This window comes from Lonchura striata, chromosome 36 (assembly GCF_046129695.1).
Source record: "Lonchura striata isolate bLonStr1 chromosome 36, bLonStr1.mat, whole genome shotgun sequence".
In the NCBI taxonomy this organism is placed as follows: Eukaryota; Metazoa; Chordata; class Aves; order Passeriformes; family Estrildidae; genus Lonchura; species Lonchura striata.
Genome location: NC_134638.1, coordinates 1,468,742 through 1,483,185, shown reverse-complemented (window position 1 = coordinate 1,483,185; position 14,444 = coordinate 1,468,742). Strand labels below are relative to the sequence as shown.

Below are 14,444 nucleotides of genomic sequence, written 5' to 3'. Positions count from 1 at the left end.
CCCTTGAGCCCCCCCAAACCCCCCAAATCCCCAAAACCTGCAGTCCCCAAAATCCCTCCAAACCCCCCAACCCCCCCAAAATCCCTCCAACCCCCCAAATCCCCCCAAAATCCCCCTAACTCCCCAAAATCCCTCCTAACCCCCCAAACCCCCCAAATTCCCTCCAAACCCCCCCAAATCCTCCCCAAATCCCCCCTAACTCCCCCAAAATCCCTCCTAACACCCCAAAATCCCTCCAAACCCCCAGAACCCCCCCAAAATCCCCCCAAAATCCCTCCAAACCCCCGCAAATCCCTCCAAATCCCCCCAAAAATCCCTCCTAACCCCCCAAATCCCTCCAAACCCCCCCAACCCCCCCAAAATCCCTCCAAACCCCCCCAAAATCCCCCAAAATCCCTCCTAACCCCCCCAAAATCCCTCCAAACCCCCCCAAATTCCCTCCAAACCCCCCCAAATCCTCCCAAATCCCCCCTAACTCCCCCAAAAATCCCTCCTAACACCCCAAAATCCCTCCAAACCCCCGAACCCCCCCAAAATCCCCGCAAAATCCCCCCAAAATCCCTCCAAACCCCCCAAATCCCCCCAAAATCCCCAAAATCGCCCCAAAATCCCCCAAAAATACCTCCAAACCCCCCAAATCCCTCCAAACCCCCCAACCCCCCCAAAATTCCTCCAAACCCTCCCCAAATCCCCCCAAAATCCCCCAAAATCCCTCCTAACCCCCCAAATCCTCCAAACCCCCCCAACCCCCCCAAAATCCCTCCAAACCCTCCCCAAATCCCCCCAAAATCCCCCAAAATCCCTCCAAACCCCCCCAAATCCCCCCAAATCCCTCCAAATCCCCCCAAAAATCCCTCCTAACCCCCCAAATCCCTCCAAACCCCCCCAACCCCCCCAAAATCCCTCCAAACCCTCCCCAAATCCCCCCAAAATCCCCCAAAATCCCTCCTAACCCCCCCAAAATCCCTCCAAACCCCCCCAACCCCCCCCAAAAATCCTCCAGAACCCCCCAAAATCCCCCCCAAAATCCCTCCAAACCCCCCCAAATCCCCCCAAAATCCCCCAAAATCCCTCCTAACCCCCCCAAAATCCCTCCAAACCCCCCCAAAACCCTTCCAAACCCCCCCCACAAATCCCTCCAAAATCCCCCCAAAATCCCTCCTAATCCCCCCCAAAACCCCTCCAACCCCCCCCCAATCTCCCCAAACACCCCCCCCGCCCCAAATCCCCCCCCAAACCCCCCCAAAATCCCTCCAACCCCCCCCCCCAATCTCCCCGAACCCCCCCCCCCCCCCCCAAATCCCCCCCAAATCCCCCCCCCAAACCTCACCCTACATCTGGTTGGCGAAGGAGGTGGGGGCTCCCTGGCCGTACCCCCCGTCCGAGGGGGGTCCCCCGAAGCCCCCCTGGCCGTAGTCGGGCTGGTACCCCCCCCGGGCTGGTACCCCCCCTCGGGGGGGCCGTACCCCCCCTCGGGGGCCGCGGCTTTTTCGGGGACCCCCCCCGGGGGGGGGGCGCGGGCCCCCAGACCCCCCCAGCCCGTCTCCTTGAAGACGAACCAGAGGTTCCCCGTCCACAGCACCAGGTTCAGGAAGCCGAACACCTGCGGGATTTGGGGGATTTTTGGGGGAATTTTTGGGGATTTTTGGGAATTTTTGGGGATTTTTTGGGAGATTTTTGGGGCTTTTTGGGGTTTTTTTTGGGATTTGGGGGTGGTTTTGGGGAATATTTGGGGGTTTTGGGGCATTTTTTTGGGTAAGTTTTTGGGGTTCCCCGTCCACAGCACCAGGTTCAGGAAGCCGAACACCTGTGGGATTTGGGGGATTTTTGGGGGAATTTTTGGGGATTTTTGGGAATTTTTGGGGATTTTTTGGGAGATTTTTGGGGCTTTTTGGGGTTTTTTTTGGATTTGGGGGTGGTTTTGGGGAATATTTGGGGGTTTTGGGGCATTTTTTTGGGGTGGGTTTTTGGGGTTCCCCGTCCACAGCACCAGGTTCAGGAAGCCGAACACCTGCGGGATTTGGGGGATTTTGGGGGATTTTGTGGATTTTTGGGGATTTTTGGGGATTTTTGGGGGTTTTTTGGGATTTTGGGGTGGTTATAGAGGGATTTTTGGGTTTTTTGGGGGGTTTTGGGGCATGTTTTTGGATGGAATTTTGGGGTTCCCCATCCACAGCACCAGGTTCAGGAAGCCGAACACCTGCGGATTTGGGGGGGTTTTTTGGGGATTTTGGGGATTTTTGGGAATTTTTGGGAATTTTTGGGGATTTTTGGGAATTTTTTTGGGATTTTGGGGTGGTTATAGAGGGATTTTTGGGGTTTTTTGGGGGTTTTGGGGCATGTTTTTGGGTGGAATTTTGGGGTTCCCCGTCCACAGCACCAGGTTCAGGAAGCCGAACACCTGCGGGATTTGGGGGGGTTTTTTGGGGATTTTGGGGATTTTTGGGAATTTTTGGGGATTTTTGGGAATTTTTTTGGGATTTGGGGGGGGTTTTGGGGGAATTTTGGGGGTTTTTGTGGAGTTTTGGGGCATTTTTTTGGGGTGGGTTTTTGGGGTTCCCCGTCCACAGCACCAGGTTCAGGAAGCCGAACACCTGCAGGATTTGGGGGATTTTGGGGAATTTTTGGGGATTTTGGGGGATTTTGGGGTTTTTTTGGGATTTTGGGGTGGTTATAGAGGGATTTTTGGGTTTTTTGGGGGGTTTTGGGGCATGTTTTTGGGGTGGGTTTTTGGGGTTCCCCGTCCACAGCACCAGGTTCAGGAAGCCGAACACCTGTGGGATTTGGGGGGGTTTTTTGGGGATTTTTGGGGATTTTTGGGAATTTTTGGGGATTTTTGGGGGTTTTTTGGGATTTTGGGGTGGTTATAGAGGGATTTTTGGGTTTTTTGGGGGGTTTTGGGGCATGTTTTTGGGTGGAATTTTGGGGTTCCCCATCCACAGCACCAGGTTCAGGAAGCCGAACACCTGCGGGATTTGGGGGATTTTGGGGAATTTTGGGGATTTTTGGGGATTTTTGGAGGTTTTTTGGGGTTTTTTGGGGATTTGGGGGTGGTTTTGGGGGGGTTTTGAGGCATTTTTTAGGGTGGGTTTTTGGGGTTCCCCGTCCACAGCACCAGGTTCAGGAAGCCGAACACCTGCGGGATTTGGGGGATTTTGGGGGATTTTGGGGATTTTTGGGAATTTTTGGGGATTTTTGGGGGTTTTTTTGGGATTTGGGGGTGGTTATAGAGGGATTTTGGGGGTTTTTGGGGGGTTTTGGGGCATGTTTTTGGGGTGGGTTTTTGGGGTTCCCCGTCCACAGCACCAGGTTCAGGAAGCCGAACACCTGCGGGATTTGGGGGCGGGTTTTGGGGATTTTGGGGATTTTTGGGAATTTTTGGGAATTTTTTGGGATTTTTGGGAATTTTTGGGGATTTTTGGGGATTTTTGGGGGTTTTTTGGGGTTTTGGGGATTTGGGGGTGGTTTTGGGGGGGTTTTGAGGCATTTTTTAGGGTGGGTTTTTGGGGTTCCCCGTCCACAGCACGAGGTTCAGGAAGCCGAACACCTGTGGGATTTGGGGGATTTTTTGGGGAATTTTTGGGGATTTTTGGGAATTTTTGGGGATTTTTGGGGTTTTTTGGGGATTTGGGGGTGGTTTTGGGGGGGTTTTGAGGCATTTTTTAGGGTGGGTTTTTGGGGTTCCCCGTCCACAGCACCAGGTTCAGGAAGCCGAACACCTGCGGGATTTGGGGGATTTTGGGGGATTTTGGGGATTTTTGGGGATTTTTGGGGGTTTTTTGGGGTTTTTTGGGGATTTGGGGGGGGGTTTTGGGGGGTTTTTGGGGGTTTTTGGGGTTTTGGGGCATGTTTTTGGGTAAGTTTTTGGGGTTCCCCATCCACAGCACCAGGTTCAGGAAGCCGAACACCTGCGGGATTTTGGGGTTTTTTTTGGGATTTTTGGGGGGTTTTGGGGAATTTTTGGGGGATTTTTGGGGGTTTTTTGGGATTTTGGGGTGGTTATAGAGGGATTTTTGGGTTTTTTGGGGGGTTTTGGGGCATGTTTTTGGGTGGAATTTTGGGGTTCCCCGTCCACAGCACCAGGTTCAGGAAGCCGAACACCTGCGGGATTTGGGGGATTTTGGGGAATTTTGGGGATTTTTGGGGGTTTTTGGGGATTTTTTGGGGATTTGGGGGTGGTTTTGGGGTGGTTTTGAGGCATTTTTTAGGGTGGGTTTTTGGGGTTCCCCATCCACAGCACCAGGTTCAGGAAGCCGAACACCTGCGGATTTGGGGGATTTTGGGGAATTTTGGGGATTTTTGGGGATTTTTGGGGGTTTTTTGGGGTTTTTTGGGGATTTGGGGGTGGTTTTGGGGGGGTTTGGGGGCATTTTTTGGGGGTTTTTGGGGGGATTTTGGGCGGGATTTTTGGGGTTTTTTTGAGGGTATTGGGAGGGTATTTTGAGGGTTTTTGGGGTTTTTTGGGATGGAATTTTTGGGGTTTTTTTTGAGGTTTTGGGGGGATATTTTGAGTTTTTTTGGGGGGGATTTTTGGGGTTTTTTGGGGGTTTTTTTGAGGGTTTGGACGGGATTTTTGAGGGTTTTTTGGGGGGGATTTTTGGGGGTTTTTTGGTGGGGTATTTTTGGGGTTTTTTTGGGGTTTTTTTGGGGTTTTTTGAGGGTATTGGGGGGATATTTTGAGTTTTTTGGGGGGGATTTTTGGGGTTTTTTTTGAGGGTTTTGGATGGGATTTTTGAGTTTTTTTCGGGGGGATTTTTGGGGGTTTTTTGGGGGGGTATTTTTGGGGTTTTTTGGGGGATTTTTGGGTTTTTTTGAGGGTATTGGGGGGGTATTTTGAGTTTTTTTGGGGGGGATTTTTGGTTTTTTTTTTTGTGGGGGTATTTTTGGGTTTTTTTGAGGTTTTTGGATGGGATTTTTGAGTTTTTTTGGGGGGGATTTTTGGGGGTTTTTTGGGGGGGTATTTTTGGGGGTTTTTTTGGGGGTTTTTTGGGTTTTTTGAGGGTTTTGGACGGGATTTTTGATTTTTTTTGAGGGGGATTTTTGGGTTTTTTATGTGGAGGGTATTCTGGGTTTTTTTGGGGGGTTTTTTTAGGTTTTGGGGGGATATTTTGAGTTTTTTGGGGGGGATTTTTGGGGGTTTTTTTGAGGGTTTTGGATGAGATTTTTGAGTTTTTTTCGGGGGGATTTTTGGGGGTTTTTTGGGGGGGTATTTTTGGGGTTTTTTGGGGGGTTTTTTGGGTTTTTTTGAGGGTTTTGGACGGGATTTTTGAGTTTTTTTCGGGGGGATTTTGGGGGTTTTTTTGGGGGGGTATTTTTGGGGTTTTTTTGGGGGTTTTTTGGGTTTTTTGAGGGTTTTGGATGGGATTTTTGAGTTTTTTTGGAGGGGATTTTTGGGGTTTTTATGTGGGGGGTATTCTGGGGTTTTTTGGGGTTTTTTTTGAGGTTTTGGGGGGATATTTTGAGTTTTTTGGGGGGGATTTTTGGGGTTTTTTTGAGGGTTTTGGACGGGATTTTTGAGTTTTTTTGAGGGGATTTTTGGGGGGGAATTTTTGGGGTTTTTTTGAGGGTTTTGGGGGGATTTTTTGAGTTTTTTTGAGGGGGATTTTTGGTTTTTTTATGTGGGGGGTATTCTGGGGTATTTTTGGGGGTTTTTTGACGGTATTGGGGGGTATTTTAAGTTTTTTGGGGGGGTTTTTTGGGTTTTTTTGAGGTTTTGGACGGGATTTTTGAGGTTTTTTGGGGGGGATTTTTGGGGTTTTTATGTGGGGGGTATTTTGAGGGGATTTTGGGGAGTTTTTTGAGGTTTTGGGGGGCTATTTTGAGTTTTTGGGGGGATTTTTGGGTTTTTTTGAGGTTTTGGGTGCTATTTTAACTTTTTTTGGGGGGATTTTTTGGGGTTTTTTTGCGGGGCGTTATTCTGGAGTCTCGGACTCACCACGGAGGTGTTGAGCCCCGAGGTGCGGGGTGCCCCCAGCGCCTGGCAGCGCGCCCCGGGGCGCTGGCACCCCCCGACCTGCGCCAGCACCGCCGCGGGCGCCGTGGCCGCCTTGACCTCGGCCAGCGCCGCCGCCCAGGCGCACGAGGCGACCAGCCACAGGAACGCCAGCGCCGCCGTCACCCCCAGCTCCTGCCAAAATCGGGGCCTCAGGGCACCCCAACATCCAGAGCCGAGAGCCCGCACCCGCCTCAGCGGGCGGACACCCCAAAAACCCGATTTAAAACAAAAAAATCCCAGTTAAAAACAAAAAAATCCCAGTTAAAAACATAAAAATCCCAATTAAATATAAGAAAATCCCAATTAAAAACCCAAAATCCCAATTAAAAACTAAAAAATCCCAATTAAAAAAAACCTTCCCAATTAAAACCATAAAAATCCCAATTAAAAACCCAAAAATCCCAATGAAAAACCCCAAAATCCCAATGAAAAACCAAAAAATCCCAATAAAAACCCCAAAATCCCAATTAAAAACCCAAAATCCCAATTAAAAAAACTTCACAATTAAAAACCAAAGAATCCCAATTAAAAACCATAAAAAAAACCCAATTAAAAACCCAAAATCCCAATTAAAGACTAAAAAATCCCAATTAAAAAAAAATCCCAATGAAAACCATAAAAATCCCAATTAAAAACCAAAAAAATCCCAATGAAACCCCCAAAATCCCAATTAAAAGCCAAAAAATCCCAATTAAAAACCCAAAATCGCAATGACAAACCCAAAAACCCCCATTAAAAACCTAAACCCTTCAATTAAGACCCCCAAAATCCCAATAAAAACCCCAAAATCCCAATGAAAAACCCCAAAATCCCAATAAAAACCCCGAAATCTCTTTTGGGGTGCCCTAACCCCCTCCCGGAGCTGAGCAGCCACAGGAACGCCAGCGCCGCCGTCACCCCCAGCTCCTGCCAAAATCGGGGCCTCAGGGCACCCCAACATCCAGAGCCGAGAGCCCGCACCCGCCTCAGCGGGCGGACACCCCAAAAACCCGATTTAAAACAAAAAAATCCCAGTTAAAATATAAAAATCCCAATTAAAACCCAAAAAAATCCCAATTAAAACCAAAAAATCCCAATTAAAACCAAAAAATCCCAATTAAAAACCCAAAATCCCAATTAAAACCAAAAAATCCCAATTAAAAACCCAAAATCCCAATTAAAAACCCAAAATCCCAATTAAAAAAAAACCTTCCCAATTAAAACCCCAAAATCCCAATTAAAAACCAAAAATCCCAATTAAAAACCCAAAATCCCAATTAAAAACCAAAAAATCCCAATTAAAAAAAAACCTTCCCAATTAAAACCACAAAATCCCAATTAAAAACCCAAAATCCCAATTAAAAAAAACTTCACAATTAAAACCCCAAAATCCCAATTAAAACCCAAAAAAATTCCCAATTAAAACCCAAAAAAATTCCCAATTAAAACCCCAAAATCCCAATTAAAAACCAAAAAATCCCAATTAAAAAAAAAAACTTTCCAATTAAAACCCCAAAAATCCCAATGAAAAACCCCAAAATCCCAATAAAAACCCCAAAATCTCTTTTGGGGTGCCCTAACCCCCTCGCGGAGCTGAGCAGCCACAGGAACGCCAGCGCCGCCGTCACCCCCAGCTCCTGCCAAAATCGGGGCCTCAGGGCACCCCAACATCCAGAGCCGAGAGCCCGCACCCGCCTCAGCGGGCGGACACCCCAAAAACCCGATTTAAAACAAAAAAATCCCAATTAAAATATAAAAATCCCAATTAAAAACCAAAAAAATCCCAATTAAAACCAAAAAATCCCAGTTAAAAACTAAAAAAATCCCAATTAAATATAAAAAACCCAATTAAAACCAAAAAATCCCAATTAAAAACCCCAAAATCCCAATTAAAACCAAAAAATCCCAATTAAGAACTAAAAAATCCCAATTAAAACCAAAAAATCCCAATTAAAAACCCAAAATCCCAATTAAAAAAAACTTCACAATTAAAAACCAAAGAATCCCAATTAAAAACCAAAAAAATCCCAATTAAAACCAAAAAATCCCAATTAAAGACTAAAAAATCCCAATTAAAAAAAAACTTCCCAATTAAAACCCCAAAATCCCAATTAAAAACTAAAAAAATCCCAATTAAAAAAATATTCCCAATTAAAACCCCAAAATCCCAATTAAAGACTAAAAAATCCCAATTAAAAAAAAATTCCCAATTAAAACCATAAAAATCCCAATTAAAAAGCAAAAAATCCCAATTAAAAACCAGAAAAATCCCAATTAAAAAAAATTTCCTAATTGAAACCCCAAAATCTCAATTAAAACCAAAAAAAATCCCAATTAAGAACCAGAAAAATCCCAATTAAAAACCCCAAAACGCCCCAAAATCCCTCTATAACCCCCCAAAACTGCCCCAAAGCCCCCCAAAAACTCCCCAGAGCCCCCAAATTCCACCCCAAACCCCCCAAATTTCACCCCAGACCCCCCAAATTTCATTCCAGACCCCCCAAATTTCACCCCAAAACCCCCAAATTTCATCCCAGACCCCCCAAATTCCACCCCAGACCCCCCAAATTTAATCGCAGATCCCCCAAATTTCCACCCCAGACCCCCCAAATTTCATTCCAGACTCCCCAAATTTCATCCCAGACTCCCCAAATTTCACCCCAAAACCCCCAAATTTCATCCCAGACCCCCCCAAATTTTATCCCAGACCCCCCAAATTTCATTCCAGACCCCCCAAATTTCACCCCAAACCCCCAAATTTCATCCCAGACCCCTCAAACCCCTTCGAGAGACCCCCAAACCCCCCACAAACCCCCCCAAAATCCCCTCAAAACCTGCCCCAAATCCCCCCAAACCTGCCCCAAACACCCCAAATCCCACCGCAGCCCCCTCAAATTTCACCCCAGACCCCCAAATTCCACCGCAGCCCCTCCAAACCCCCCAAAACCCCCCCAAACCCCCCTTAATTCCCCCCTATAACCATTCCAAACCCCCCCAAGACTGCCCCAAATCCCCCCAAAACTGCCCCAGCCCCCCCAAATTTCATCCCAGCCCCCCCAAACCCCTTCGAGAGACCCTCAAACCCCCCACAAATCCCCCAAAAATCCCCCCATAACCCCTCAATAACCACCCCAAACCCCCCAAATTCCACCCCAAACCCCCCAAATTTCCACCCCAGCCCCCCAAAACTCACGATTCGGGGCCCGCGCCCCCCCGCCCGGTAGGCCTGGGGGGCGAACAGGTACCCCCCGAGAGACCCCCAAACCTGCCCCAAACCCCCCCAAACCTGCCCCAAACCCCCCCAAACCTGCCCCAAACCCCCCCAAACCTGCCCCAAACCCCCCCAAACCTGCCCCAAACCCCCCAAAACTGCCCCAAACACCCCAAATCCCACCGCAGCCCCCCCAAATTTCACCCCAGACCCCCCAAATTCCACCGCAGCCCCTCCAAACCCCTTCAAGAGACCCCCAAAACCCCCCCAAACCCCCCTTAATTCCCCCCTATAACCATTCCAAACCCCCCCAAAACTGCCCCAAATCCCCCCAAAAATGCCCCAAACCCCCCAAATTTCATCCCAGCGCCCCCAAATTTCATCCCAGCCCCCTGAAATTTCATCCCAGACCCCCCAAACCCCTTCGAGAGACCCCCAAACCCCCCACAAACCCCCCCCATAACCCCTCAATAACCACTCCAAACCCCCCAAATTCCACCCCAAACCCCCCAAATTCCACCCCAAACCCCCCAAATTTCACCCCAAACCCCCAAATTTCCACTCCAGCCCCCCGAAATTTCATCCCAGCCCCCTGAAATTTCATCCCAGCCCCCCCAAACCCCTCCGAGAGACCCCCAAACCCCCCACAAACCCCCCCAAAATCCCCCCATAACCCCTCAATAACCACTCCAGACCCCCCAAATTTCACCCCAAGCCCCCCAAATTCCACCCCAAACCCCCCAAATTTCCACCCCAGCCCCCCAAAACTCACGACGCGGGGCCCGCGCCCCCCGCCCGGTAGGCCTGGGGGGCGAACAGGTACCCCCCGAGAGACCCCCAAACCTGCCCCAAACCCCCCCAAACCTGCCCCAAACCCCCCCCAAAACTGCCCCAAACACCCCCAAAACTGCCCCAAACACCCCAAATCCCACCGCAGACCCCCCAAATTCCACCGCAGCCCCTCCAAACCCCTTCAAGAGACCCCCAAAACCCCCCTAAACCCCCCTTAATTCCCCCCTATAACCATTCCAAACCCCCCCCAAACCTGCCCCAAACCCCCCCAAGACTGCCCCAAATCCCCCCAAAACTGCCCCAAACCCCCCAAATTTCATCCCAGCCCCCCCAAATTTCATCCCAGCCCCCCCAAATTTCATCCCAGCCCCCCCAAATTTCATCCCAGCCCCCCCAAACCCCTCCGAGAGACCCCCAAACCCCCCCCAAAATCCCCCCAAAATCCCCCCATAACCCCTCAATAACCACCCCAAACCCCCCAAATTTCCACCCCAGCCCCCCAAAACTCACGACGCAGGGCCCGCGCCCCCCCGCCCGGTAGGCCTGGGGGGCGAACAGGTACCCCCCGAGAGACCCCCAAACCTGCCCCAAACCCCCCCAAACCTGCCCCAAACCCCCCCAAAACTGCCCCAAACACCCCAAATCCCACCGCAGCCCCCCCAAATTCCACTGCAGCCCCCCAAATTTCATCCCAGACCCCCCAAATTCCACCGCAGCCCCTCCAAACCCCTTCAAGAGACCCCCAAAACCCCCCAAAACCCCCCTTAATTCCCCCCTATAACCATTCCAAACCCCCCCAAGACTGCCCCAAATCCCCCCAAAACTGCCCCAAACCCCCCAAATTTCATCCCAGCCCCCCCAAATTTCATCCCAGACCCCCCAAATTTCATCCCAGACCCCCCAAACCCCTCCGAGAGACCCCCAAACCCCCCACAAATCCCCCCAAAAATCCCCCCATAACCCCTCAATAACCACCCCAAACCCCCCAAATTTCACCCCAAACCCCCCAAATTTCCACCCCAGCCCCCCAAAACTCACGATTCGGGGCCCGCGCCCCCCGCCCGGTAGGCCTGGGGGGCGAACAGGTACCCCCCGAGGGCGGCGGGGGCGTAGAGGAAGGAGCCGACCCCGACGGTGACGAAGAACTGCGCGGCCGAGGAGTGGTCGCCCACCAGGAACACCCGCTCGGGGGGACCCCCCCCGCACGAGGGGGCCTCGAAGTACACCTGGTGCAGCCTGGGGGGGTCCCCGATATTTGGGGGGGGGGTCCAGGGTTAAGTTCGAGGGGGCTCATCCCAATTTTTTGGGGTTTTATTGCGATTTTTGGGAGATTTTGGAGAATTTGGGGGGATTTTATTGTGATTTTTGGGACCTTCCCCACACCTGGTGCAGCCTGGGGGGGTCCCCGATATTTGGGGGGGGGTCCAGGGTTAAGTTGGGGGGGGCTCATCCCGATTTTTGGGCGATTTTGGGGATTTTATTGCGATTTTGGGGGGATTTTTGGGGATTTTATTGCGATTTTTGGGACCGTCCCCACACCTGGTGCAGCCTGGGGGGGTCCCCGATATTTGGGGGGGGTCCAGAGTTAAGTTCGAGGGGGCTCATCCCGATTTTTTGGGATTTTATTGCGATTTTTGGGAGATTTTGGAGGATTTTGGGGGATTTTATTGTGATTTTTGGGACCGTCCCCACACCTGGTGCAGCCTGGGGGGTCCCCGATATTTGGGGGGGGGGTCCAGGGTTAAGTTCGAGGGGGCTCATCCGGATTTTTGGGAGATTTTGGGGATTTTATTGTGATTTTTGGGGATTTTATTGTGATTTTTGGGACCCTCCCCACACCTGGTGCAGCCTGGGGGGGTCCCCGATATTTGGGGGGGGGTCCAGGGTTAAGTTTGGGGGGGCTCATCCCGATTTTTTGGGCGATTTTGGGGATTTTATTGTGATTTTTGGGGATTTTATTGTGATTTTTGGGGGATTTTTGAGGATTTTGGGACCCCTCCCCACACCTGGTGCAGCCTGGGGGGGTCCCCAATATTTGGGGGGGGTCCAGGGTAAAGTTCGAGGGGGCTCATCCCGATTTTTGGGCGATTTTGGGGATTTTATTGTGATTTTGGGGGATTTTATTGTGATTTTTGGGACCCTCCCCACACCTGGTGCAGCCTGGGGGGGTCCCCGATATTTGGGGGGGGGTCTAGGGTAAAGTTCGAGGGGGCTCATCCGGATTTTTGGGAGATTTTGGGGATTTTATTGTGATTTTTGGGGATTTTATTGTGATTTTTGGGACCCTCCCCACACCTGGTGCAGCCTGGGGGGGTCCCCGATATTTGGGGGGGGGTCCAGGGTTAAGTTCGAGGGGGCTCATCCCGATTTTTTGGGATTTTATTGCGATTTTTGGGGATTTTATTGTGATTTTTGGGGATTTTATTGTGATTTTTGGGACCCCTCCCCACACCTGGTGCAGCCTGGGGGGTCCCCGATATTTGGGGGACTCCCGAGTACCCAAAGACCCCCCCCAGACCCCCAAATTCTTTCCAAATCCCCCCTAAATCCCCTCAAATTCCCCCCAAAGCCCCCAAATCCCCCCTAAAATTCCCCTTAAACACCCCAAATCCCCCTCAAACTTACCCTGAGACCCCCAAATCCCCCCCAAATTCATCCCAGGACTCCCCAAATCCCCCCAAAATTCCCTCAAAATCCCCCTCAAATTGCCTCCAAATCCCCCCAAACACCCCAAATCCCCCCCAAATTCCCCCCAAATCCCACCCAAATCCCCCCAAACACCCCCCAAATCCCCCCAAACACCCCAAATCCCCCTCAAACTTACCCTGAGACCCCCCAAATCCCCCCCAAATTCATCCCAAGCCTCCCCAAATCCCCCCAAACACCCCAGATCCCCCCCAAATCCCCCTCAAATTCCCTCCAAATCCCTCCAAACACCCCAAATCCCCCCAAACCCTCCCCAAACACCCCAAGTCCCCCCCAAATCCCCCCCAAGCCCCCAGACCCCCCAGACGCCCACCTGAAGGGGTACCCGAAGGCCACGGTGATGGGGGCGGAGCGGTTTGGGGGGGCGCACTCGATGCTGAGGCGCAGCGAGCCGCTGAAACCCCCGCAGGTGGCGAAGGCGAAGATGGAGAAGAGCTGGGGGGGCAAACTGGGGTCACTGGGAGCCACTGGGAGGGGATTTGGGGGGATTTGGGGGGATGTGAGGGAGTTTGGGGGGATTAAAATGGGGTTTGGGGGGGATTTGGGGGGCACTGGGAGCCGCTGAAGCCCCCGCAGGTGGTGAAGGCGAAGATGGAGAAGAGCTGGGGGGGCAAACTGGGGTCACTGGGAGGGGGTTTGGGGGGGTTTGGGGGGGTTAAAATGGGGTTTGGGGGTCACTGGGAGGGACTGGGAGTCACTGGGAGGGAGTTTGGGGGGGGATTTGGGGGGTTAAAATGGGGTTTGGGGGTCACTGGGAGGGACTGGGAGGGGATTTGGGGGGGTTTGGGGGGATCTGAGGGGTTGTGAGGGAGTTTGGGGGGGTTAAAATGGGGCTTGGGGGTCACTGGGAGGGACTGGGAGTCACTGGGAGGGGGTTTGGGGGGGATTTGGGGGGGTTAAAATGGGGTTTGGGGGGGATTTGGGGGGCACTGGGAGCCGCTGAAGCCCCCGCAGGTGGTGAAAGCGAAGATGGAGAAGAGCTGGGGGGGCAAACTGGGGTCACTGGGAGGGACTGGGAGGGGATTTGGGGCAGGTTCAGGGGGGATTTGGGGCCACTGGGGGGGTTTTGGGGTCACTGGGAGGGACTGGGAGGGGATTTGGGGGGATTTGGGGGGCACTGGGAGCCACTGGGAGGGGATTTGGGGGGGATTAGGGGGGATTTGGGGGGTTAAAATGGGGTTTGGGGGTCACTGGGAGGGACTGGGAGGGGATTTGGGGGGTTTGGGGGGATGTGAGGGAGTTTGGGGGGGTCAAAGTGGGGTTTGGGGGGGATTTGGGGGGCACTGGGAGCCGCTGAAGCCCCCGCAGGTGGCGAAAGCGAAGATGGAGAAGAGCTGGGGGGGCAAACTGGGGTCACTGGGAGGGACTGGGAGGGGGTTTGGGGGGTTTGGGGTGACTGGGAGGGGATTTGGGGGGGTTTGGGGGGCATTTGGGGGGATGTGAGGGAGTTTGGGGGGGTTAAAATGGGGTTTGGGGGTCACTGGGAGGGACTGGGAGGGGATTTGGGGTCACTGGGAGGGACTGGGAGGGGATTTGGGGTCACTGGGAGGGACTGGGAGCTACTGGGAGGGGATTTGGGGGGATTTGGAGGGTACCGGGGGTCACTGGGAGGGACTGGGAGGAGTTTGGGGGTCACTGGGAGGGACTGGGAGGAGTTTGGGGGTCACTGGGAGGGGTTCGGGGGGCACTGGGGGGGTTCAGAGAGTGTTTGGAGGTTACTGGGATGGACTGGGAGAAACTGGGAGCGGTTCCAGGGGGCAT

At 52.0% G+C, this 14,444-nt stretch overlaps 1 protein-coding gene across 1 annotated transcript; it reads right to left on the bottom strand.

Annotated features, from left to right (window-relative positions):
* Positions 1-1,537: 1,537 nt before the first annotated feature.
* LOC144247931 (uncharacterized) lies at positions 1,538-14,444 on the bottom strand (the record flags this gene model as incomplete). Its single annotated transcript, XM_077789658.1, has 7 exons — positions 14,403-14,444; positions 12,997-13,118; positions 11,016-11,213; positions 10,125-10,156; positions 9,958-10,028; positions 5,936-6,127; positions 1,538-2,095 (listed from the first exon to the last, which is right to left on the bottom strand). Coding segments are annotated over exons 1-7 (1,215 nt in total), but the record flags the coding sequence as incomplete, so codon positions are not given.